At 43.4% G+C, this 24,029-nt stretch overlaps 1 protein-coding gene across 6 annotated transcripts in view; it reads left to right on the top strand.

Moving 5' to 3' along the window:
- Positions 1-24,029, top strand: part of SAFB2 (scaffold attachment factor B2) — a 47,682-nt gene that overhangs the window by 7,361 nt on the left and 16,292 nt on the right. For all 6 annotated transcript variants that reach the window (XR_002125236.1, XR_002125235.1, XR_002125237.1 and 3 more), the window contains exons 3-14: positions 1,252-1,316; positions 1,406-1,609; positions 3,103-3,165; positions 4,071-4,098; positions 5,014-5,524; positions 5,951-6,000; positions 6,538-6,638; positions 11,083-11,232; positions 11,322-11,434; positions 14,859-14,989; positions 16,241-16,332; positions 22,282-22,418. Coding sequence is in view for 3 of the 6 variants with exons in the window: in XM_019653360.1 (XP_019508905.1) it covers positions 1,252-1,316; positions 1,406-1,609; positions 3,103-3,165; positions 4,071-4,098; positions 5,014-5,524; positions 5,951-6,000; positions 6,538-6,638; positions 11,083-11,232; positions 11,322-11,434; positions 14,859-14,989; positions 16,241-16,332; positions 22,282-22,418 (1,645 nt within the window). In the remaining 3 variants the exon portion in view is untranslated. The remainder of the gene's footprint in view (positions 1-1,251; positions 1,317-1,405; positions 1,610-3,102; positions 3,166-4,070; positions 4,099-5,013; positions 5,525-5,950; positions 6,001-6,537; positions 6,639-11,082; positions 11,233-11,321; positions 11,435-14,858; positions 14,990-16,240; positions 16,333-22,281; positions 22,419-24,029) is intronic.

Below are 24,029 nucleotides of genomic sequence, written 5' to 3'. Positions count from 1 at the left end.
TGTTGTTCAGCATCTTAGCTGTGGAGGGCAGTGTCACTGGCCCTCATATGTGGGATCCGAACCGGGGCCCTCTGGCATCCCAAGCCAGCTCTTAACCAACCCGCCACTCGGCCGGCCCACACGTGTGTTTTAATAAAAGTAGATCTACATGGTTTTTGTTTGTTCGATTTAGCTTTATGGGCATTTTACCATTTTAAATATCCTTTAAAAGCTTTTTTTTTTTTTTAAGTTGCAAGACATCATATGTATGGTGTACCACAAGGTTTCACAGCCTTGGCACTGTTGGCAATTTAGAGGGAATAATTCTTTATGGTAGGGCGCTGTCCTGTACATCATGGTATGGTGGGCAGCATCCCTGGTCACTCACTAGCCACTAGATGTCAGTAGCCCCATTGTGACCCCAAAAATGTCTCCAGATATTGTAAGATTACCTCACTCTCCCCATTGACTTCCCATACCAGTTTCCCACATATGAACAAAATGTGCTATAAGTTGCTCCCCTTTCAGATCTTTAGGCTGTGTGTACTTTCTAGATGAAATAAATACCTATGTTTTGAATTTCTTGTCTGACATTTTAGCACACGTCCTAAGGGGAACTCCTGGAATAAAGGGCATGTACATTTTTAAGGCTTTTGATACATGTGGAACCCAGAGATATAACTTCGCTCTGGGTCTAGGAGTTTCCACTCCCCTTCTCCTCCAGCCCCTCTTGGGAACACCTAACATTAACTCTAAATAATTCTTTTGCATTCACAAGACCCAGGATGACCATGGACTTGATGGTAGCTTTTGCCTTGCAAAAAAAACGTGCCTGAGCTGAAGAATGATGAAAGGCAGGCAGCCTACTTGAAATGGGTGGAATTTGGGAGAACCAGCAAGTTAATGATCCAGAATGTTATTTGAGGATGCAGTTCTTTGATTACTGGATGGGTAGTATATTTTTAAAATTATGTTTGTTGAAAAATGCCTGTTATCCCTTGCTCTTTTGGGATATTTGTCTTACTTTGGAGTGGTTTTGAGATCTTTTGAAGCATTTAGATATTCGGCGCAAAATTCAAAATGCTTTGAGAGTATTGTGGAAATCCTAGATATTCCTGTCCCGATGGAGACAAAATTACACACATGATAGAACAGGCACTTCTTGTTTCCTTGTAACATGTTCTCACCAAGATTGAAATCTATCATTGGGCATAAACTAATTATGAGGCCAGATCTGAGCGTTATCTGACTGAACAATTATTCTGTAATTAGGACAGAAGATGGAGGAAGATGGCACAGAAGACAATGGCCTGGAAGAGGATTCCAGAGATGGGCAGGTATGTGGTGTGACCGTAGAGACGGCAGCAGGAGCTCCGAGTCTTGGTCCGTCCACCTGGTCATGGACACCTCTCATTCCTCTTTCCAGGAAGATGTGGAAGCAGGTTTGGAGAGTTTGCAGAATGTTGATATGATGGACGTTAGTGTGTTAGAAGAAGCTGAAGTTGAGAACAGCAGTGCTCCAGACTTTGGGGACAACGGCACGGACAGCATCCTCGATTCCCTTTGTGACAGCAAAGAATATGTGGCTGCACAACTGAGGGAACTCCCGGCTCAGCTTACGGAACCTGCTGTAGGTAACTCGGAGACATGTGCATTATGCCGGTAGCCCAAGGCCCCCAGTGCTCATGTGCTGTTTATGGAGCAAGAACATGCTGGGGGTGGATGAAAAAGCAAACGGCCAAGTCACCCATCACCACAAACACTTAATTTGGTATCTGAACCTGGATGGTAGATTATGTCCCATTTAAACTCCACGTAGGTCAGGTATTAACTGATGGATAACTTCTCCATGGTACTGGAGAATATTTTGATAGTTGTGTGGGAGACATTTTCTAAGCAGAAGTCATAAAAGGTTGACACCATTGAAGAAAGTATTTTCCTTTGAAAAAACAAGTAAAAAACTAGAAAGATAGAAACAGTTTATAATCTCATCATCCAGATAATCCTGTTGATACTTTAGAAAATCTATTCTATGCATAGATTAGACTGTTATATTAAAAGATGTGGAATATAGTGAAGAAAAGTATTTGTCCCCTTAGAAGAACCCCTCCCGGGAAAGGGACCCACTCTCAGTGTCCATGTGTGTCAGGGAGGGCTTTAGTTCTATTACCAGTGTCACTTCTCCCACGTCTCACCCCCAGGATTTTGGTGTAGAGCTCTCAGTGGCTGCCGTCCTAGAACTGATGGCCATTTTCATCTTACCAATGTCCCATGCCATTCTAATTTGGTTGTTTTATTTACTAAAGGTATTAGCTTTAAACTGAAAGCAGTGCCCTCATGGGACGGAATGTTAAACTTTAAAGGTCGAAATACACAAACTCTAAACATCACCGCACCTTGACCTAGAGTAGCATTGAGCAACTGATTTGTACCACCAGCACGACCCAGTTGTGTCATGTTAATCATTTCCAGAGCACAGACTTGGCTTCTAACTTCTTTGTTAATGGAAGCATCCAGGTCATAAGGTTCAAACCTAGAAAAGAGAAAACTATCTGGGATGGGATATTTTTGTATTTCACTTAAAATGGTAAAAGGCCTTCAAATTTAGTAACCTTTAAGGTAAGTTGGGTTTTTTATTTCTTTTTCTTTTTTCTTTTTTTTTTTGTATAGTAAATAGTAAAAAGAGAAAACAGTCAATTTTTTGTTTTAAAGCACTCTAGAAGAAAGCACCCAGTTAGTGTTACTCTTAAAGTGTTGCTACCGAGTGAAATTGGAGGGTTCTGAAGTTTTGAGTTCTGCTTTGGGAAGTCTGTGGCTGAGTGGTATGTGTTGACCAACAGTGTGTGGAAACTGTCTGGGAAATGAATTCGTTTTGTTTATTTGGGCAGTGCTGACAGAATGCCTACCATCTGCGCGCCCCTGTCAGCAGTGCTGGTGTCACCCAGTCCTGGAGCAGGTGTCGGGGCAGGGAGGCAAGTGATAAACCAAATAGTCCAACAGGAGACTTGCAGATGACAGTAGGTGTGTCAAGGAAATAGACATGTAGGTTGTCTGCAATGTGAGATGTAGGCCTTGGCATTCACAGCTCTGTCCCCACAAAGTGACCATATGTCCATCTTTCAGGTGGACGGGGAAGGCTTCGAGGACACTTTGGATGCTTCATCGTTGGACTTCAAAGTAGCTTCGGTAAGTTCTTCATGACTAGGAACTTTACGTGAGTGGTTGACTTGCCATAGTGGGAAAGGATGTGTGTATGTATATAAAAATGACCCACTGAGCGTTGCTCCTGAGCTGGGTGCTGGGCATAAGAGGTTGAGCCAAACCAGTCAGTCTCGGAGTTTGCAGTCTAGTGAGGGCAGGGTTAGTAACCGACAAGAATGACTGGAAGGGAAGAGAAGTTTGACAAAGGAGAAGTTTAGGCAATTGGGCTACGAAAGCACCTAGACAGCTTTCTAGAGGAAGTCCTATCCAAGTTAGGGTCTAACATACCAGCCAGGAGTTAGCCTGGTGAAGGGGAAAAAAAGACTTTGGGGTAGAAGGGAGCATGGCTTCCTGTAGGGATGGAGTACACGGGGCGAGAGCAGCATGGTGGGTCTGACTGCCAGTGTCTATGCGCCGGGGAAGGATGTGGCTGATGATGGTACAGACAGTGGGAAGGCAGGGAAAGGTTTTAAATGGTAGAGAAATGGTTTTGTTAACCACAGGTTTCAGTTATAAATACATTTATATTGGGAGAAATACATTTTTCTACAATCTGGTGTGATGTATAAAGCAGTGGCTATCTGTGTGACCTTCGCCTTGACCGTGGGAGTTTTTGCCAGCCACAGAGGCCATTAGGTTAACTCAGACTTGGGGTGGGGCGGCCAAACAAAGGGGAGAATTGAACGGGCTATGTAGTACTGTTCCATTCTGCTTTTTGCCAGGGAGAAGCCGACAAATGAACTTGTGTTGCTTGAGTGATCGTAGAACGGGATACATGGTTTTAAGTGGAGAAGGTTGTTTGAAATAGGCATTTCTTCATACTTGATCGAAAGCTGTATCTGCCCCATTTTTAAGTGCCTTGTGGGTTTTTTTTCTCTTTTTTTAAATAGGATATTGAAGAACCGCTATTGGAGCCAGGTACTGATAAGAGAAACACAACAGTTATGGTTTGAACATTTTCTCACTACTATTTTTTTCAAGCTGTCTATATATTTTAAACTATATTATGGTCTTGTAAACTATTTTAATGGTGGACAATCCAGATCGTACAAGGATCAGAGATTGGAAACCCATTCGTATCACCAGATCTGTGGAATAGCCGTTCTGGTTTCTGGAGGTCATACATATGTGGTGAGATGTACCGATTATGTTCATCTCTCTAACCACATAGAGTGGCATTTATGTAATTTCTCCCCGTGATTCTTCCATGTGTTTCTACACATGAAACAGATCTTGTGATATTTCGCTGCAGTCGTTTTGATTAATGCAGTTAAGGCAGGATAAAACTGTTGTCAGGGCACTTATAACTTGAGAAGTGACTGGATTCCAGAAGAGGAAACAGAGTTTCTTCATGAAAATTTCCAACATGTTATTCCCCCTCTGAACTGTGTTTATCTCCCGCCATCGGAAGAGTTTCTGGTTTTCATATTGGACCGTTCTGTTAAAAGAAATTCAAAGAAATTTGGAAATTGAGCTGTCATTGAATTGGTGATTGCATTCGGTTCAGCACCTTGGACGTTGGAAAAATAAGTCCGAAGACCCAGACTTGAACAAAACATGAAGAAGACTGTCGAGAAGCAGCCAAGTGGTTATAGGTGTTTAAATCTGTGGGGGCCTTTTCTCTTCCATGTAGCATAGCGGCTTGCTCTAGCAGTCGGTTGGAGTGCAGGTAGTGTAACCAGTGTAACGTGTGTACCCGCGGGTTTTCCAATCTCTGTGTAGCTAGCAGTTCTCTTCGTGTTAGTGTGGCAGCCGTGCCAGTTCCGCATTTGTGATTGCTGTATTTCCCTGGTAATTAAACCTTGTGCCATTCTATTCCTGTTAAATCCGTAGAAAATGAGAAAATACTCGACATTTTGGGGGAAACTTGTAAATCTGAGCCAGTAAAAGAAGAAGGTTCCGAGCTGGAGCAGCCATTTGCACAGGATACAAGTAGCGTGGGGCCAGACAGAAAGCTTGCGGAGGAAGAGGACCTTTTTGGCAGCGGCCATCCGGAGGAGGGTGATTTAGATTTGGCCAGCGAGTCAACGGCACAAGCTCAGTGGAGCAAGGCAGACACCCTGTTAGCGGTAGTGAAAAGGGAGCCCGTGGAGCAGACAGGCGGTGACGAGAGGACGGACTGTGAGCCTGTAGGGCTAGAGGAGCCAGTTGAGCAGAGTAGTAAAGCGTCAGAGCGCGCAGAAGCCTCTAGCGAGGAGGTCACGGAAGCGCCCCTGGAAGCCTCAAGCCCAGACCCCAGAGATAGCAAAGAAGACGTGAAGAAGTTTGCTTTTGAAGCTTGTAATGAAGTCCCTCCGGCTCCTAAAGAGTCCTCAGCCAGTGAGGGCGCTGATCAGAAAATGAGGTTTGTTTTTTCTCAGTTTTAGACCAGACGCTATCTCCTTTTCATTGGTCGTTTAATGACACACATAAGCTGTTTTTTCTGCAATTGGCCAGCCAGACTGACGAAATTGTAGCTTACTTTAAAGAATGTTTTATTTCTCTTTGTGTATTTTTAATGGGTGATTCGATTCCTTTTCTTTTTCTCAACCTACTATGGTTGTGTTCTTAAATTGTTAAGTGTTCTCTTCAGCTAAATCGAATTGACTTAAAAATCTGACATTGTATTTTGGGGGGGTCAGCTATCCAATATAAGCTTGCAAAGGTGTCTGTTAAAATTTTATTTCAGACTAATTTTCTGGTAGGTATTCAGTTTTAGCACATATCATACTTTTAATTTAGTTGTCTTTTGTTCGTTTCCTGTATGATTAACATTAACTTTTGTCTCTAGCTCTTTTAAGGAAGAAAAAGATATAAAGCCAATCATTAAAGATGAAAAAGGTATGATTTAACTTATGTGGCGGGGAGCCACCTATGGATTCCTTAGTTTGGGAGGGAGGGACCTGCAGGTATCCACGTGCTGGACACAGTAGCTTTTTGTGGATTTCTGGAATGAACCATCTAATGGTATCTTGAGAGACTGGTTTTAAATGTTGGTGAGCTGGATTTTATGTCTCTCTTGTGGTTGTCATTTATGGGACAGTGAAAATCCTATTACACTCCATCCTATTACAATCCTGTTCCCCATTAAATAATGTAACAAGAGTTAGAGAAACTGCTATCTTGGTTGGGAACTGATCATTGAAAGACATTTTGTAACTGACCTGGACACGAATATTTCTCAAGTAAGAAAACCCTCAGTGTCTGCCGTCCAGTTTTTTCAGCTTCTGTTCTAGGTGTTGGCAGGAATTAAATCCTTGAATCAGAAGAGTAGAATTTGAATGTAGTTAGGGTTTAGGAGAGGGCCACCATGTTAGGAGTGGTTATGCATCCTGTTGCGCCTGGAGGCAAAGCATAATCCTCTCGCTCCTGCTCCAGGTCGGACCAGCAGCAGCTCTGGGAGGAACCTCTGGGTCAGTGGACTGTCTTCCACAACCCGAGCAACAGACCTGAAGAACCTTTTCAGCAAGTATGGGAAGGTACGCACTCCCTTAACACCTTTCCACCCTGCCTCGATTTGGCATTAAAAAATAGATGCAAGAGTTTAGAAACTTAATTCGTGCCACAGTTAGTTTTATTGGTGGTTATTTCTTGCTTTAAAAAAAGGCAGAGGGGAATCCTTGAGTGTTTTGAGTACTGTGCCTTGTTTTCTAGTTGACAGTGGATCACAGGCAGAGCCTATCATCATGTCAGAACACTGCTCAGAAAACGTGTATAAATAGTTACCATCTAAATGTTCTTGTGGGTCTTTCTAACTTCTCTTCGAGAAACTGCCATCTTTTGGCCTATACAAAAGTTAAAGCTGGCATGCTGAGTTTTTTTCCTTAACAGTAAATGAAGAGTTGACTTGTACATCTTACAGCATCTTAAGTATGTACTTTGAGAACTGGAACATGATAGTGATTTACATATTTATTTATTTATTATTATTTTTTTAAGCTGAGCCATCCTGCCACCTGTTGGCAGCTCAGCGGCAGCTCAGCTTAGGCTGGGAATCGAACCGGCGACCCAGTTGCTCAGAGCTCACGTTCTTGAGCGAGCTCTTAACCAACTGAGCCACTTGGCTGGCCCAGTGATAGTAATTTACAAATAAATCAACTAATATGCTGCTCATAGGGGTAGAAGGAAAATGATACAATTCAGAAGCCTTCCAAAGAACTTGAAGGACTTTTAAAAATGATTCTGTTACCCGGGAATTAGATGATGAAGCAGATTTATTATATAAGCCGTAGGGAGTGCCCTGGTCTCCTGGGTGCCTACCTGTGGGAAGTGGCCCTCCAAGGGAGAGGTAGGCAGGGTGCCGCAAGGTTTTGAGAAGTTGCAGGGATTCCAGGCAGAGTTTTGGTGGCTGTCCCTTCCTGGCTGCCCAGGTAATTCCTTTGCTCAGGTCCACGTCACCTGATTAGGTGTTAGAGAATGTGTTGGTGACTTTAGCAGACAGGACCCAGAAGTATTGGAAAAGTATTAAGCTGTAACCTCATTTATTTTGTTGATTTCTTTCTGGACTCAGGCACTGATTATAAAACTTATACCAGCAGATATATAGTCACTGTCATAGATCTTACAGCCTGGTGAAAAAATCATTTACGAAATAAACAAATACAACACATTCCGATAAGTACATTAAGGAAAATTACTGCATGTCATTTGTGTATGGTAGGGAGACCTAATTTAGATTTGGGAGGTGGGTTCACTTAAGGAAGTGATATTTAGGGCAAGGCCTGAGTGATTAGAGTTGGCCTTGCCTAGGGAGTGTGGTGGGACAAGGCTTTGTGATTTGGATGAACTCATCAAAGGCTGCTGTGAAGAGCTCGAGGGCAGTGGGCTAGGGTGAGTGGGGGACAGGGATATGTGAGCTGCTCATGATATCTGCTCCCATTTGGGCTTACTCATTAGAAGTGATGCCCTTGCAAGGATAATTGGGTTAATGGAAAGGTCAGATAACCCCATGATTGGCTCAGCCCCCTGACCTTGAGACACAAGAATGCAAAGTTTCATCTCTGCTCTGATAACTGACACCTGTGTCGTCTGTCCTCAGCAGAGGCTTCTGTCGCCTTGGCCCTATGTGGGGTGCTCTGGACATATGGGGATTTTTCTCTGCAGGCAGAAATGCAAACATCAGAATCTGCGGGGAACCTAGAATGCAGGGCCCCCCCTTCTTGCCATATCACAGTTGGGGACACAAAGTTCAGAGAGAGCAGATGACTTGTTCAAGTTGACCCACTTAATCAGAGGTGGGTCAGAACCCAGAGCCCCCGTGTCTCAGGCTTCTTGTATTGGGTTGTTGGAAAAGTCATGACGAATTTTTATGTTTTTCGTTGCAAAAATGTGTCATGACTTTTCCGACAACCCAGTATTTCCCCAAAATGCTGGCCCTACCCTCACTTCTTTGAATGTCCTACAGGATGTTTACATTTAACGGGAACATTTGTGGTGTGGGGTTTAAATCTGTGATCTGGCTCTGTGTTTTCTCTCTCCTGTTTCTTCTTGAATCCCTTGTTCCTGTTTATTTGCCGCCTTTTGCATCGGGTATTTCTTATGAGTTATGGCTTATTAGCTATGACTATATACCGGGGGTGCCAAAAAAATGTATGCACATTACTTGTATTCATCTTTTGTCATCGGTTTATATTGAGTATTACAATTTTAATACAGTTTTTTCCTTTCTTAAAATGCGTATACATTTTTTTGGCACTCTCTGTATAACTGGTATGACTATATTCTAGTTCCTTGAGGTATAAAGTTAGGTTGTTGATTTGAGATTTTTCTTGTTTCTTGACATAGGCATTTATTGGTAACTCCCCTCTTGAAATGGCTTTTGCTGCATCCCATAAGTTTTGGTATGTTGACTTTCCATTTTCACTTGTCTCATGGTATTTTTTTTATTTCTTTTTTATTTCTTCTTTAACCCTTTGGTTGAGCTATAACTTTTTTTTAGTGGTTGCTTTTAGGAATTACAGTACACGTCCTAACTTATTACATCCTATCTCCCAGTGGTACTGTACACCGGTACCTTACAACAGTACACTGCCATTGCCCCCTCCCGGCCTGTACCGTGTTACCGTCATACATTGTACTTCCATTCAGTTGTTTTTGTGGGGGGGGGGTTTTGTGTGTGTTTTTTTAAGATTTTATTGGGGAGTTGGGGGAGGGGAACAGCATTGGGGAATCGGGGAAGGGGAACAGACAAGTTGCTGTCCTTTTGTTCTTCAGTCTAGTTGTGGAGGATGTTCCTTCACTGGCCCATGTTGGTGTTATCATTGCTCTCTTCCCAGGTGAGGCAGATCGGTCGCCGGCCTCTGGACAGCTGCTCATGGCGGCTCTTGGCAGCTCACACCAGCTGCTGGCCACTCACTCTGGCTGCCAGGTCACACGCAGTAGCTTATGGCAGCCCGCTGCAGCCTATGCCATCGCCAGCGACTCATGGCAGCCCAGCTCCAGGTCGAGCTGTTGTTCAGCATCTTAGCTGTAGAGGGCAGTGTCACTGGCCCCCATGTGGGATCCAAACCGGGGCCCTGGTGCTCAAAACTGGCGTCCCAAGCCAGCTCTTAACCAACGCACCACTCGGCCAGCCCGTGGGGTTTTTTTTATTATCTTTTAAAGAGATTTTTAAATAAGAAAGAAAAACCGTGGGTGTTTAATTTTCCACGTGTTTACAGTTTCACTAATTGTCGTTGTGTCATTTCTGGGTGTGTTTCTATTGGTTGGTTGGTTTTCTTCATTCGAGCCGGATTTTCCTGCTTCTTGGCTAGCCCAGTCGTTTTGATTGGATGTCAGGCATTGTGATTTTTGCCTTGTTGCAAAGTAGTTATTCTTATGTCCCTACAAATGTCCTTGAACTTTTGCTGGGGCACAGATCAGTCACTTGCTCCTTGTGAGGCTTGCTGTTAGGCTTTTTTCATCAGGCCAGAGCAGCCTTAGCTTGGGGCTAGCTGGCTAGCTTCATCTGCTCCTGGGGCGCCACCCTTCTGAGCACTCAGCCTGATGCCTGTGACCACCCAGCCGCGAGTTCCCTCAGGGGAGAGGGAGCCATTGGCAGCGCTGAGTGAGCCCAGGGCTGGCTCCCTCTGCTCCTGCAGGTGGCCCTCTCCCTAGCCTTGGCAGTTTCCTCACACATGTGCAACGCTCGGGGGACTGTCTGCAGCTCAGCAGCTGTCTTGGATTGGTTCTCTCCCTGTTGGTGTGATGCTGGCTGCCTTGATCTCCTCAGACTCAGAGTTCTGCTCACCATAGGGGTGCCGCTCTCCCCCTCAGTTCCTCCTCCCTGCCCGTGGCCTGGAACCTCTGAGCTGTAAGCCAGGGCAGCCACAGAGCCCACCTCGTGTTTCCCCTCTCGCAGGGGTCACTATCCCATGTGGCCTGGTGGCCAGTGTCTGAAAACCCCTGCGGCCTGCGTTTCTTCCCATTTTTAAGTTGTTTCAGGCAGCAGAAGGGTAAATGCTTGGTACTCCTGTCCAGAGTGGAAGTTTGTTCTGCGTTGGTCTGCGGAAACTGGGGTGCATTTCTGAGTACATACCCCCCAGCTATCGATGGGTACAAAGGAACTGGAGAAAATGATCTAAGTGGAAAGGGCTTTTGATGAATTAACAGGTGTGACTAGTGAAGTTTAACTGTCTTGCTTTTTCTGTTTGTCACTATGAGGGCTGGTCTTTTATCGAAAGCAGTTGTATTGTGGTGTCGGAAAAGTCATAATGCATTTTTGCAATGAAAAACATAGAAAAAATACTTCATGACTTTTCCGACAACCTAATATTTTGATAGGTCAGGGTAATTTAGAACCCCTTTAATAGCTATGAAGAACTGACAATTTCCGGAGAAGTAAAAACTAGTGAAAATAATTCTGATGGTTAGTTAACTGCTGATAAGTTTTAATGCGTTATTTGGTCATTTGTATGAGGAAATAAGATCCCCTTTCCCATGAAGGTTGTTGGGGCCAAAGTGGTGACCAATGCCCGCAGTCCTGGGGCTCGGTGCTACGGTTTTGTCACCATGTCGACATCCGATGAGGCTACAAAGTGTATCAGCCATCTCCACAGAACTGAGCTTCATGGAAGAATGATCTCCGTAGAGAAGGTGAGGCAGTCCGTGCCTGTCCTAACTCTTGAACTTCACCTGCGGGAAGACCTGGCCCGTGAACCATTCCTGTCTGCATTATATTTTAGGCCAAAAACGAGCCTGCTGGGAAAAAGCTGTCTGACAGAAAAGAGTGTGAAGTGAAGAAGGAAAAAGTATCAAGTATTGACAGACATCATTCAGTGGAGATCAAAATTGAAAAGTAAAGTGGTTTTTTTGTTTTTTTTTTAACTTTTCTCTTGGGATGATGGCTGGGAGGGGAGCAGGTGGCAGCCATAGGGTCCCTCATGAGACAAGCATGCAGTCTCCTTTGCACAGACAGCCTCACCAGCTTCTCATTTAAATCAGAGGTGATTTTTGCATCTTGCTTTCAGTTCAGTACTCAGCTTTCAATACAGATATTCATTGACGTAACCTATAACTCTGAAAAATGGGTTCATATGATCCTTAATAAGTATTATGTCCAAACGACTTAATAGCCTGTTGGAAAAAAATAACACAGAAAATGAGAAAATTTATTCTTGTTGTTTTTTTGGTTTTTGTTTGTTCGTTTTAGCTGAGCCATCCTGCCAGACCTGTTGGCAGCTCAGCAGCAACTCACCTCGGGCTGGGAATCGAACCACTGTTGCTCAGAGCTCAAACTCTTGAGCGAGCGCTTAACCAACTGAGCCACTCGGCTGGCCCTCATTTCTGTTTTATTCTTAACATCTGAACCCTTGCATGGCCTCACAAACCCTGGAATCATTTCCTGGTCTAGATTGATTTTCATGTGATTCTTGCTTTTTTCCCAACAGCTGCAAAAACTGAGCTTTGCAAAGATACAGCCTTATCCAAAGAAATGTAGCCTGATCGAGTATTGAAATGAACGACCTCAAGCTATTAGTTTGTGTAGCATCTGACAGTTGTCAAGTATTGCTGAGTTTTTCTCAAAAATTTAGAATATCCCAGAGTGCCTGAGTTTACCGTGGCACCCGGGGGTACCTTGGCACAGTAGTTTGGGAACCATGAGTCTGACCTACTATTTTTATAAAGGAAGGATTTATAGCTTTAATCAAGATGGAAATAGTGACAGATTTTTCAAAGCAGACATTGCTTATTTATACTTTTACAAAATCAGGCTTATCTCTTGGGGAAGGTAGACTTGACAATATGCTTGATAGGGTGCTATTCTCAGTATTAAGTTTATATTGTCAATGCAATTTATTCCCACTCTCATGTCCACTCACACTCTAAAAATTGAACCCTTTGGCTGAGAGTCTGTCACTCTCACAGCAATTCCATTTTGCTGCTGTTCTTACATAAGAAAATTTGTAGTTGAGTAAACATGGCTGTGGATATTGATACTCGTAAGTTAGACTTGGTTTTTAAAGATGTAATTGCCAATCTTCATCGTGGCCAAGTTGGAAATTGTAGGCCCATGCGAAATGGATGTCAGATTAGCCTTCACATAGTTAGAAGCAAGAGACATATTTATCAGCAACTTCAAAAAAGAGACACATCCATCAGCAGTGCTAAAAAATCTATATTGGTAGGTTGGATGTTGGTTACTGTTGAGAGTTCTTGGTTCGCTTAGTGTCTTGAGATGCATTTCATTCATTGCTAATCTAATCACAAAAGTGAGATATGTTTGTGGAAAAGAGGAAGGGGATAATAACCAGCTAACGTGTCCAAGGGTTCTCTTAGTCCCTGGAAGAGTCCTGTGAAGTCTGTGGTCCATGTAGAACAGGCTCCGAGTGGGGAGCACCAGCTCAAGGTCACACAGCCCAGCTCACAAGTGGCGAGGCCAGGATTTAACCCTAGGTTGCTGCCCCTCCAGTGATGGGGCACATAACTGGGTGATGAGCTTCAGATGTTTAAAACCGAACTATTGTCAAGTGGTTTACCTAGGAGGTTGAGCCTTTTAAAATTTGTTTTTAACTTTATTTTTCTTCTTCAAATAAACCCTTTTATTAACCTTTCCTTTTATTTAGGAATTTCTAGGGAAGCTTTTCTACAGCGGTGGCTTGTCTGGGCTGTCCTGGATGAGGAAGGATTTTTCTGTAATTACCGCTTGTAAAGCACACGCAGAAGTCAGGTGTGATCCCACTACCCAGCGGGACACTTTTTAAGTGTATATTCCTCTACCCTGTTTTTCTACATACTTTTTTTTTCTCCAGAAATTACTTTTTAACTTAGTGTATCAACAAGTTCTGTGTGTCTAGGAGGTGCCACGTGAGCACAGAACAAGTAGGGAAGGGGTCTCCTGTCGAGACATTTTTCAGGTCTCCTTGGAGGGAGAAGGCACATCAGAGGTGATTCGTGGTGGCCTTTTTGCGGTCCCATAGTCACTGGAAGCAATCTCTGTAGTCAGTCCGAAGGAAAATGGTAAATAACCACGGACTGCTGTGCAGCAGTTAAAGGGAACCAGACTTGTGTATATTTCCACACAGACTAGCTTTTAAAACATGAGGTGAAAGTGCTATAGAGCAACATGTCAAGGGCCATCCTGTTATGTCAGTCTCCAGAAACGCCTTAAAAAACATCCATGAAGATGATCAGGGTTATGTGAAGAGCCTGCAAAGGCCAGAGAGGTGGAGCTAAATGATTGACAGTTATGGCCCCCTGGGGTGGTCACAGGGAACGGAGGGGTCATTCCGCTGTGTCTATAGTGTTTTGGTTTGTTTTTAGAAAGGGAAACTAGTGTGTTAGAAACCTTTACAATTGTCAGTTTTGGTACACACCATCAATGATTGTGGTATGTACATTTTTTTTTTAATTCAAAGTTTTTCTGAAAATGAATATTCATTTAAAGATAGCTCCCTGCTGTGGAAGTTTAGGAGGGAGGGAGTGTGAGCTGGGAGAGGTTTCCACCACCATCCCGCATGAGCTCTGCCCCGGCTAGCCAGGCCTTAGGGAAGAGAGGGTAAGAATCGCTGGTTAGAGAGCTCAGTGGGCCTGGCCTTCTCGTCCTGGGTCCTGGACCCTGGCACACTATGGGCATTTAATAAGTGTAGAATTTCATTGCCTGAGGCACACAGCATTGAGGAATATGGTAGACAAATTTGAATGGTAGCAATGATTTAGTTCACTGCTTAGAATAAAGCTGCCTTCAGTTCGAATGTTACTAAGGGTTTCCATATTTGCTGGCATAGCACATACCATTTTAACTCCCCAAAGTATGCAGAAACTACCAGGTGCTCACGGCTGCAGGAACGCCTGTCCTCGTACTATCCCTCCTTTCTAGTTTATATTGTACCCATTTGGGAAAGATGTTTTTCCCCCACAAAACTTAGTAGTCCACACATTGTGTTTCAAAATGAAATTTAAAATTAATTTTTCACAAACATTTTCCATCGTTGGAGTGTTTTTCATATCTACTTGCATGCCTACCTTATGTACGAGTGCATCTAGCATGGTGGAAAACCATGCCTATGAGCCTGCAGTTTCATCCTGCATGCTTGAGGTGTAGCAGACAGGTGGGAGTAGGGGCTCTATCTGAAGAGAGGATTATCCTTCCGAGGGTTTTCAAACAGTTCTCCCCATCCACTTGTCACCGGGCTGGTTGCTTTTGTGCAGAAGTCTGAGTGAGCGAAGTGCTCTCGTTAGAGTCTCAGGAACTCAAGTTTGATAACCACATTTTCACATAGAACCGTAATTAAGAAGGAAGAGAAGATCGAGAAAAAGGAGGAAAAAAAGCCTGAAGACATTAAAAAGGAAGAAAAAGATGAAGATGAACTAAAACCAGGAACCACAAATCGGTCCAGAGCCACCAAATCAGGTGATTAGAATCTTAAGTGTTCACGAACTGGGAAGAGCTGGTCTGGGTGGTGGCTGGTGGGTGTCGTAGATCACGTGAGTACAGTGAGCTTTTTGGTGGCTCTGCTGAGTTTGGCTGCTTATAGGAGGCTGTGAAAGCGACAGGGCAGAAAGATGGCTTAATGGAGTTTCTGCATGACAGCAGAAACCTGGGGTATGGTAGTCGGTGATTGAAGTTTACTGGCAGCTCAGTGACCTGGGTTCTTGCTTTTCCTGAGTCTTTAGCAGAAGAAAGTGTGGGCTTGCCAGAGGAGAGTGTCCTAGTTCTTGTAACTAGTTTAGTGCAGTTCTGCAGGTATGTAATCAGGTTTTTCCCACATATATGTTAAAGCCGGATCTAATGGAAAAAAAAACAAAACGAAAATTTCACAACATCTGTACCCTTTGAAGCAGTTGCTCTTGCAGCATGCCACCGCTGTTGTCATTTTATAAAAAATTTTTGTGCTCTGCACCTTTAGATTTGCATGAGCCTCCATAGAATGTGTTGTGGCAAAAAAGCCCATCTCCTCCCCCCTCCGAAAAACAGAAACAACCCAACCATCTGGAGCATTGGGATTTGGTGCGACACATTACAAGTTAGATCTTAAGCGATGGGGTAATTTGCCAGCAGCCTCATGAGGAATGAGTTTTTAAAATGTTCTAAATCAGTACTTGTCCTGGTGCTTAGAGCCTGCTTAGCATGTCGTGCAGAAGAAGAGTTGGTTTGCAGCCTTTGTTGCTGTAGACAAATGAAGGGAAGCCCACTTGTGCTGGGGGGAGGGGAGGGGGTGTTTCCCCGGAGCTGGCAATGCCTGATTGAGAGCACCAGGGCCCAGGTTCTGCAGAGCTTTCCAGAATGTGTGGGAGGAATAAAAATTGAAATTGCTTATCATGGAGCCCTAGGCTTGACTGTGAGGGGCTGCAGGTGGGATGTGTTAGTGCACACATCACAGAATGCACCTTGACTCAGATTTAAGTTGTAAGATGTGAACACTCCATTCCAGATGAGCAAAGACCTGTCAGGGCCCACCAGCCGTTTCATACTCAGTGTGGCCATGTCAGTAGTGCTTCCTTTCTATCATCAGGAAGACAGGGACAAGAGAGGCACAGAGGCTCCAGCAGTTAGCATCAGTCACTTGACGGAGTGGCAAGAGCCCCCAGTTGGCCCGTGTGCTGCTTGCTGGAAGTGAGGGCATCAGCATGTTTTCACAGATTGCTGCATTTTTTCCTTAAGGAAGCAGAGGAATGGAACGGACAGTCATAATGGATAAATCGAAAGGAGAGCCTGTCATTAGTGTGAAAACCACAAGCAGGTCAAAAGAGAGAGTGAGTATTGCTTACACCATCTCAAGTCCAGACTTTTTTTTTAAGATTTTTATTGGGGAATTGGGGGGATGGGAACAGTGCTGGGGAATTGGGGGAAGGGGAACAGACAAGTTGCTGTCCTTTTAGTGTCACTGGCCCTCATATGTGGGATCCGAACCGGGGCTCTCTGGCATCCCAAGCGAGTTCTTAACCATCGCGCCACTCGGCCGGCCCAGTGCTATTTTTAAATGTCATTTTCTAGTGTTCCTCATTGACATATAGAAATTGAGATGGTTTTTGTATATTGACTTTATATACTTTTGTATATAGACTTTATAGTTGTGTGATTTTATACAACTAAAAAATTTTTAGGATTTTCTACTTCTACAATCATATTATCTATGAATAAAGACAGTTTTACTTTTTCCTTTCCAAATTTGATACATTTCCTTTCTTCTTGATTTTTGCAATAGTTAAGATCTTCAATACAATATTCAATATTTGTGGTGAGAGCAAATCTTCATGCCTGTTCCCAATCTTAGGGCAAGTGTTCATTCTTACAACATTAAGTACGATGCTGTCTGTAAGTTTCTCATAGATTGCCTCTTATCAGGTTGAGGAAGTTCTCGTCTATTGTTACTTTGCTGGGAGCTTTTCATCATGATTGTGTGTTGAACTTTATAAATTGGATGGATCTCTTTCGTCTGTTAAGATGATTATCTGGGGGTTTTTTTTTCTGAGTCTATTAAAGTGGTAAAATGCATTGATTTTTCAAATGATAGGTTAACCTTGCATTCTTGGAAGAACACTGCTTTCTTATAATGTATTTATTTTTTCATATATTGCTGAATTCCGTTTGCTAATATTTTGTTAAGGTTTTAAGTATCTCTATTTGAGAGGGAAATTGATCTGTAGTTTTCTTGTAATGGCTTTGTTTGGCTTTGCTGTCAGGGTAATGGTGTCATCAAAAAGTGCATTAGTATTTCTTCCTCTTCTATTTTCTGAAATATAGTTTATATAATTACCTTAACTGTTGGGCAGAATTCAACAGTGAGGCCTGGGTCTGGATTTTATTTTGTAGGAAGGTTTTAAACTATTAATTAAATTTCTTTGACTATTTAGGTTATCTATTTCTTCTAGGGCAAGCTTTATTAATTTGTGTCTTTCAAAAAATTTATTTCATCTAAGTTGTCAAATTTATTGGCACAAGTATTTCACAATATTCTTTTATTATCATTTTAATGTCTGTGGGGTTAGGTATTGGTAATTTGTGTCTTCTCTTTTTTACCTGATAACTCTAGCTAGATATTTATCAATAGATTTTAGTTTTACTGACTTTTATCTTTTTTTTGTTCCACTAATTTTTGCTCTTATATGTCCTTTACTTCCTTACTTTGGGTTTTAATGTGGTCTCCTTTTTCTGGTTTCTTAAGATAGAAGCTTAGATTATTCATTTTAGACTTTTTTCATTTCTTATGAATCATTTTAATACTGTAAATAACTGTGTAAGCACTGCTTTAGCACCATCACAAAAGTTTTGATATGTTTTGTTTTCATTTTCACTTAAGCTCAAAATATATTGATTGCCTTTGTCCTTGATCCATGGGATATTTATAAATGCCTTGTTTAATTTCCAGTGTTTGAGTATTTTCTTAGCACCATTCCATTATTGGTTTCTAGTTTAGTTCCATTGCAGTTAGAGAATTTATTGAGGCTTATTTTATAGCTCAGAATATGTTCTATTCATCTGTTCCATTAAATAGATCTGAGTGGTAATAACTGTTATTCATATCTCATTGGGTGGGTCCAGTATCTGGAACATAGTAAAAACTAAAATGCTAGTAATTATAATATATATGATTTTTTATATTTCACCTTTTTTTTCTTATATGGATTTGATTAGATAATCCCTAAAGGTCTTTTTGTTTCTAAGAACTCTGAATCTTTCAGATCTAAACTAAATTCCATATTCTGTAAATTTATACCTTTTTTAGCTTTGAGAACCTCAATTCTTAAAGATCCAAAACTAAAGCTTACTTTCTGTATTTTTGGAATTCTTACAGGGACGGAAGAAGTCTATAGTGCCTGTGGAACCCAGGAGTCTTATCCAAGGAGCCTTTCAAGGGTGTTCAGTACCTGGGATGACACTGAAATACATGTATGGGGTAAATGCCTGGAAGAACTGGGTTCAGTGGAAAAATGCCAAGGAAGAGCAGGGAGATCTGAAATGTGGCGGTAAATACACAGCATGAATTTGGGTTTTGATTTAGGGGGTAAAGGGAATATAGATAAAGTCATGAATCTACTCAAAAGGGATAAATACTAGGTCAAAAATTGCATAAAACTTTGGTTTTGGCTTCACTTAATTTTCTCCCCATCTTTACTTAAACATTTTATTTATTTTTTCTTCTTGTCAGGAATTGAACATGCCTCATCTAGCCCATGTTCTGACCCCTTAGGAAGTGCTCAAGACCATGCACTCTCTCAAGAGTCCTCGGAGCCAGGCTGTAGAGGTAAAACTCATTTTTCTTCTTGTGGTTACTTGTAATATTGTTGTCAGTCTTAAATTTGTAAATGGGATATTTAAAATTATAAATTGATATACTATTCCCAATATTAACCCTCTGTCGGGCGCAACTAATGTCACAGATTGTTTTGAATTTCTGTTGATTTTTATACTGAATTTATGTAATAAACATATGTTGTTTTTACTTTGTGGCAAATTAATAATTTCATTCTGAATAAATAATAAGCATGCTTACACGTTATTTGCATTCATTTTCAATTTAAATAAATAAATGTCATACACACATCTAGTAGATGCATTGCGCCCGAACTCGTAACTTTTCATTGCCCCTGACAGAGGGTTAAAAAGCTTGTTATAAAGGTAAGGTTGTATTTTCTGATCATGAGTTTATTATGCAAATATAAGGAATTTTGTTCCTTTTTCTAACACTATGTAAGTGGCTCAAATTCTTTTTTTTTTTTTTTTTTTTTAAAGNGCCACTCGGCCGGCCCAAGTCCAGACATTTTTGATGGTGGCTGAACGACTACTTTGATTTGCATTATGAAAAGAACATTGTTTGGCCTTTAAATTTTTAAGAGTTCTTTAAATTCCTCGGAGGCATATATTGTTCGTTAACTCCTTAGATTATATGTACAGACACGAAATGAGATTCTAGCACTTCATTCAAAACAATACTTACCCATGTTGGCTTTCCAGAAACCTTTTGGCCCTTCACTGATTCTTTATCAGGTTATGTCATCTCCTGGAAGGAGAACTGATTCCAAATAACAGCTCACCACTGGACAGGATGGGCAAGACCCAGGCATTCCAAGTCAGAGGACAGCTTCTACTCTCTGGTTAATCTAATAGCAGTTTGTTCGTTTTCCTTAGTTGATTTTCTACTCTTCTACTAAATGAACCATAAAGAAACGTAGAGTCCTCCCTAAAACTGACTGTCTTCATGTCATCAGAGAAGGCGCTACCTTGCTTAATGTGGGCACTCAGCCAGACAAGCCAGTGGCTTCTCGATTTGCTCTTTCCACTCTGGAAAACAAACCTCTGTCTCCCAGCTGAAGGTTCCAGCTAAAACGTTGATAAGAAGAACAGTGCTTTGTTAGTGAATGCAAAGCTAACAGTATTCATCCAAGAACTTTATGTTGAGACTTAATTTATTTTTAAAGATTTTTATTGGGTAATTGGGGGAAGGGGAACAGACAAGTTGCTGTCCTTTTGTCCTTCAGTCTAGTTGTGGCGGATGTTGCTTCACTGGCCCCAGTTGGCACCATCATTGCACTCTTCCCAGGCGAGGCAGATCTGTTGCCGGCTTCTGGACGGCCGCTCACGGCGGCTGCTGGCTGCTCACGCTGGCTGCTGGCTACACACGGTAGCCTATGGCAACCCACTGTAGCAGGGGCTGCAGCCTAGGCCGTCACCGGTGACTCATGGCAGCCCAGCTCCAGGCTGAGCTGTTGTTCAGCATCTTAGCTGTCGAGGGCAGTGTCACTGGCCCTCATATGTGGGATGCGAACCGGGGCCCTCTGGCATCCCAAGCCAGCTCTTAACCAACCTGCCACTTGGCTGGCCCGAGACTTAATTTTTAAATTAACATTTGAATTCGATAGAGAGGATTACCTAATGCCATTTTTTCTGTGGGCTGCATGAAAATCAAACCAAAAAAAAGGCCCATAATCTTACCATCCAAATACCTCTGATGTTAAAGATAAATAGTACTAATGCATTCATGATTAGAATGTTCAGATAATACAAGAAGATACAGCACAAGCAAAACAGAAGCAGCCTCTGTGCTTCCCCGTGAGCCCCTCACACTTCCTCTCACAGAGCACCACGCGTGCACCACCACTAACAGGGCACCTGTAAGCTGTTCTTGGATACCTTTGGTATGTAATATGTCTTGGAGAGTGTTATATAGTGAGACATACAGTTCTTGGCTAACTTATATTTTTTAATTTAATTTTGAAGTAATTATAGATTTCACAGAAAGTTGTAGAAGTACAGAGGTCCCATGTACCCATCACCCAGTTTCCTCCAATGGTTTCATTTCCTGTAACTGTAGTACAGTATCAAAGCCAGGAAGGTGACGTTGATATTGGTGTAATGGTGTGTGTGCGCGTGCTAGGACTTGAAATCACCAGTGTAGATGGACATGTTCCCTATTGACAGCCGCAGTGGTGCAGCCTTCCTGTTCGTGCCTCTTGGCGAACTTGTGTTTATACGGTAAACACCCATCAGCGGCATTGCTAGGTCCAAAGGTGCGTGTGCGTTATCCCTGGTGATAGATGTTATCAGGTGCCCTTCAAAAAAGTTACAAAGGATTCTGACATTCGTGGGGTGCGTAGCATATGCCAGGCCGCTAGTAAGTGACGAGGCCAGGTTGTGAACGCAGGAGTCTAGTTTGGGGATCCCACTACTGTGCTGGCACTAGATTGAACCCTCACCTCGGAACTTAGGGTGTCTGTCCCTTCTCACTCCAGCCTGCGGTATGTGTGATCACACTAAACTCTGCCCGTCTCATAGGCAAATTGTACCCTGTGGTGTTTGGGGTTGCAAATCTGCCTTCATAATGAAGCAGTCCTCTCTGTGTGTGTGTGTGTGTCCTCCCTCCCCCTGCTTGTTGTAGAATATCTGGTCCTAACCTTTGCCCATCTTTCTATCAGGCTGAATTGTCTTTTATTGATTTTCTTTCTTTGCCCCTGCGTGGACTAATTAAGACATTAAGCTGAGCAACTTTTTAGAAAATGTGGTCTCCCAGGCTCCTTCCCCAGAGTCAGGTTGTGGGTGTGCAGGGGTCCCTGAGTTCAGGACTGTGTGAAAGGTTCCTGGGAGAGTTTGATTCATGACTAGTTTTGGCGTCCCAGCCTCAGAGAGCCTCAGAAATGCGAGTCAGCCATCAATGTTGCCTACCTTATCCCAGAAATGGAACAGCATGGATGTAAGTCACCCATTAATTCTGTCTGCCTCATTGGGGGTGCCATTGTACCGCACCTGTGGTTTGCTGTTTCACGGCCGCCTGCCTGAGCCCTGAGCCAGCAGTTGAGAAGTGAAAGGTGCAGTCCATCACCCAGCTGTCCACACAGCTGGCTTGACAGCTGCCCCCAGTGAACAAATGGGCATCCAGTGCCTGTGCCCGTGCCTGTGAGCATCCGAGTTCTTTAGATCATGTGGAGTCCATGGCTCTGCTACACTAGAAAAACCACCTGTAGGTTTTCTGAGGTGTCATCCCACCTCTTCTCTTCCCTGAATACCCTTCGTTTGCAAGGTTTGAAGCCAGATTCTAGGGTGAGTGGCATAACTCGGGCATTAAATGAAGTGGCCTGTGTTGGCCTCTGTGTAAATCGCGTGCAACAGAAGAATCTTTAGTCTAACCCAGATGTGCGTATTTGACTTTCATTGTGCATTTGTTATAATCATTTTCCTGACATTAATAAACCAATTTTGGTAAACAGAGCTCCAAGAGTCAGGATCGCAAATCAGAAAGCAAAGAGAAGAGAGACATCTTGTCATTTGACAAAATCAAAGAGCAGAGGGAGCGAGAGCGCCAGCGGCAGTGGGAGCGGGAAATCCGAGAGTCAGAGAGGCGGCGGTGAGTGCGGCCAAGCCGGACTGGCGGGTTGCTGGTCTCCGATGGTTATGATCGTCCTTTCTCCCCAAGCAAGTCTCCTGTGTGGCTGGGCTCCCTGGCATTGTGTGTTTCCCCTGGGGCCAAAAGGTGAGGGTTCAAGCCAGTTCACAGTTGGCCTGTCATGGGTGGCATGAAATTAATCAAAGCCCATTTCTGCTGAGCGTTTCCTCTGGCTGAGTTGAACCCTGGCCCATGGAGCAAGCTCACCCAGGGGTGGCTTTGATGGAAGGTCCCCAGTGATGAGGCCTTAGTCTTCTGTCCAGAAACATTCTACATAAAGGAGACCAAAATGGCAGCTGAGGAATGTGGCTGCTGTTAGAGGTGTTATCATAGGAGTGGCCTCTTTACTCCTGAGATGTCTGTATTTGGTGGCCTTTTCAGGCAGCAGTGGTCGCACCGCGATGTTCTTTCTTCCTCTCACCTTTGTTAAGGAGCTGGTTTATTGAAATAGGCCTGTCATTTCCAAGAGTCCCCTTGTCATTCTCCCTCCACTGTTGCTCCATGAAACAAGAGCTTTATGTCATGGTATTTGGGGAACTTTCTTGAGTTAAAGCATATCACATAGAAGCTTCTTAAGTTAGGCTACGCTTGCTTTTCTCTAAAGTCATGTGATTTCAGCCCCTATGTCACTTTAGAAAATAAAAAGCACATGGAGGAACATTTTGACCCCATTCAGAATTCTTTTGCTTCCGACTAACTGGTGCTTGGTTTGGCGCCTGTCCAGGAACCAGTGGAGTGTGTGAGGAGTGACATTGTCACCTCTCAGACGCAGAGAGGGCCAGTCCCAGTCCCTGCTCAGCTCCTGGTGGGCAGTGGCCTAGAACATGAGACCTTGGTTCTGGCTGCCGGTGCCAGGCCAGCATGTGACCAGTCCCCTGGCCTTCTGCTGTTCCCACACCTTGCCAGGTCTGGTCAAAAGGACACTCAATTAAAAATACAGCCTTTTTTTGTTTTATTTTGTTTTGTTAGCTGAGCCATCCTGCCTGCGCCTGTTGGCAGCTCAGCGGCAGCTCAGCTCGGACTGGGCATCGAACCGCTGTTGCTCAGAGCTCGCACTCTTGAGCGAGCTCTTAACCAACTGAGCCACTCGGCTGGCCCAAAAATACAGCCTTTTTAGAGGAGAGGTGTGAAAAAGAGACGGCTCACTATACAGCATTAACTCACAACAAAGTACCTTTCACCCTGGAGGAAAGCTACTGTAATAGCTTCTCCAGGGTTTTCTCTGTATGCACAGCACTTACCCTTTGCTATTCTTACTTTTATTCCTAATGACATGTGGCTTCATTTGGGGACCTTTGAGCCAAGTCCTCCTGGCCTGGACCTGAGGCTCTGTGTCTCATTGTCACCTACTCCCTCCCAGCCCAGCTCTGGTTTGCTTTTTTTGAGAAAGGGAAAGTTTGGAGGTTGGGGCTTCTGATCCAAGCAGCTTAGTGGGAGTGAGTTTAGCACCTGCTGGCTCTTAGCTGGTGTGTGGCAGCCCAGTCTTGGGCCCAAGCCAGTGAACATGTGCAAAACCCTGACTGGCCAGCTGGAGGTGTCCAGGCCCCTTTGGAGAGCGATGCCTCCATAGCC

Source organism: Hipposideros armiger, unplaced genomic scaffold, assembly GCF_001890085.2.
Source record: "Hipposideros armiger isolate ML-2016 unplaced genomic scaffold, ASM189008v1 scaffold_202, whole genome shotgun sequence".
Taxonomy (NCBI): Eukaryota; Metazoa; Chordata; class Mammalia; order Chiroptera; family Hipposideridae; genus Hipposideros; species Hipposideros armiger.
The sequence above is the reverse complement of the archived record's forward strand: the minus strand, read 5'-3'. Positions and strand labels throughout refer to the sequence as shown.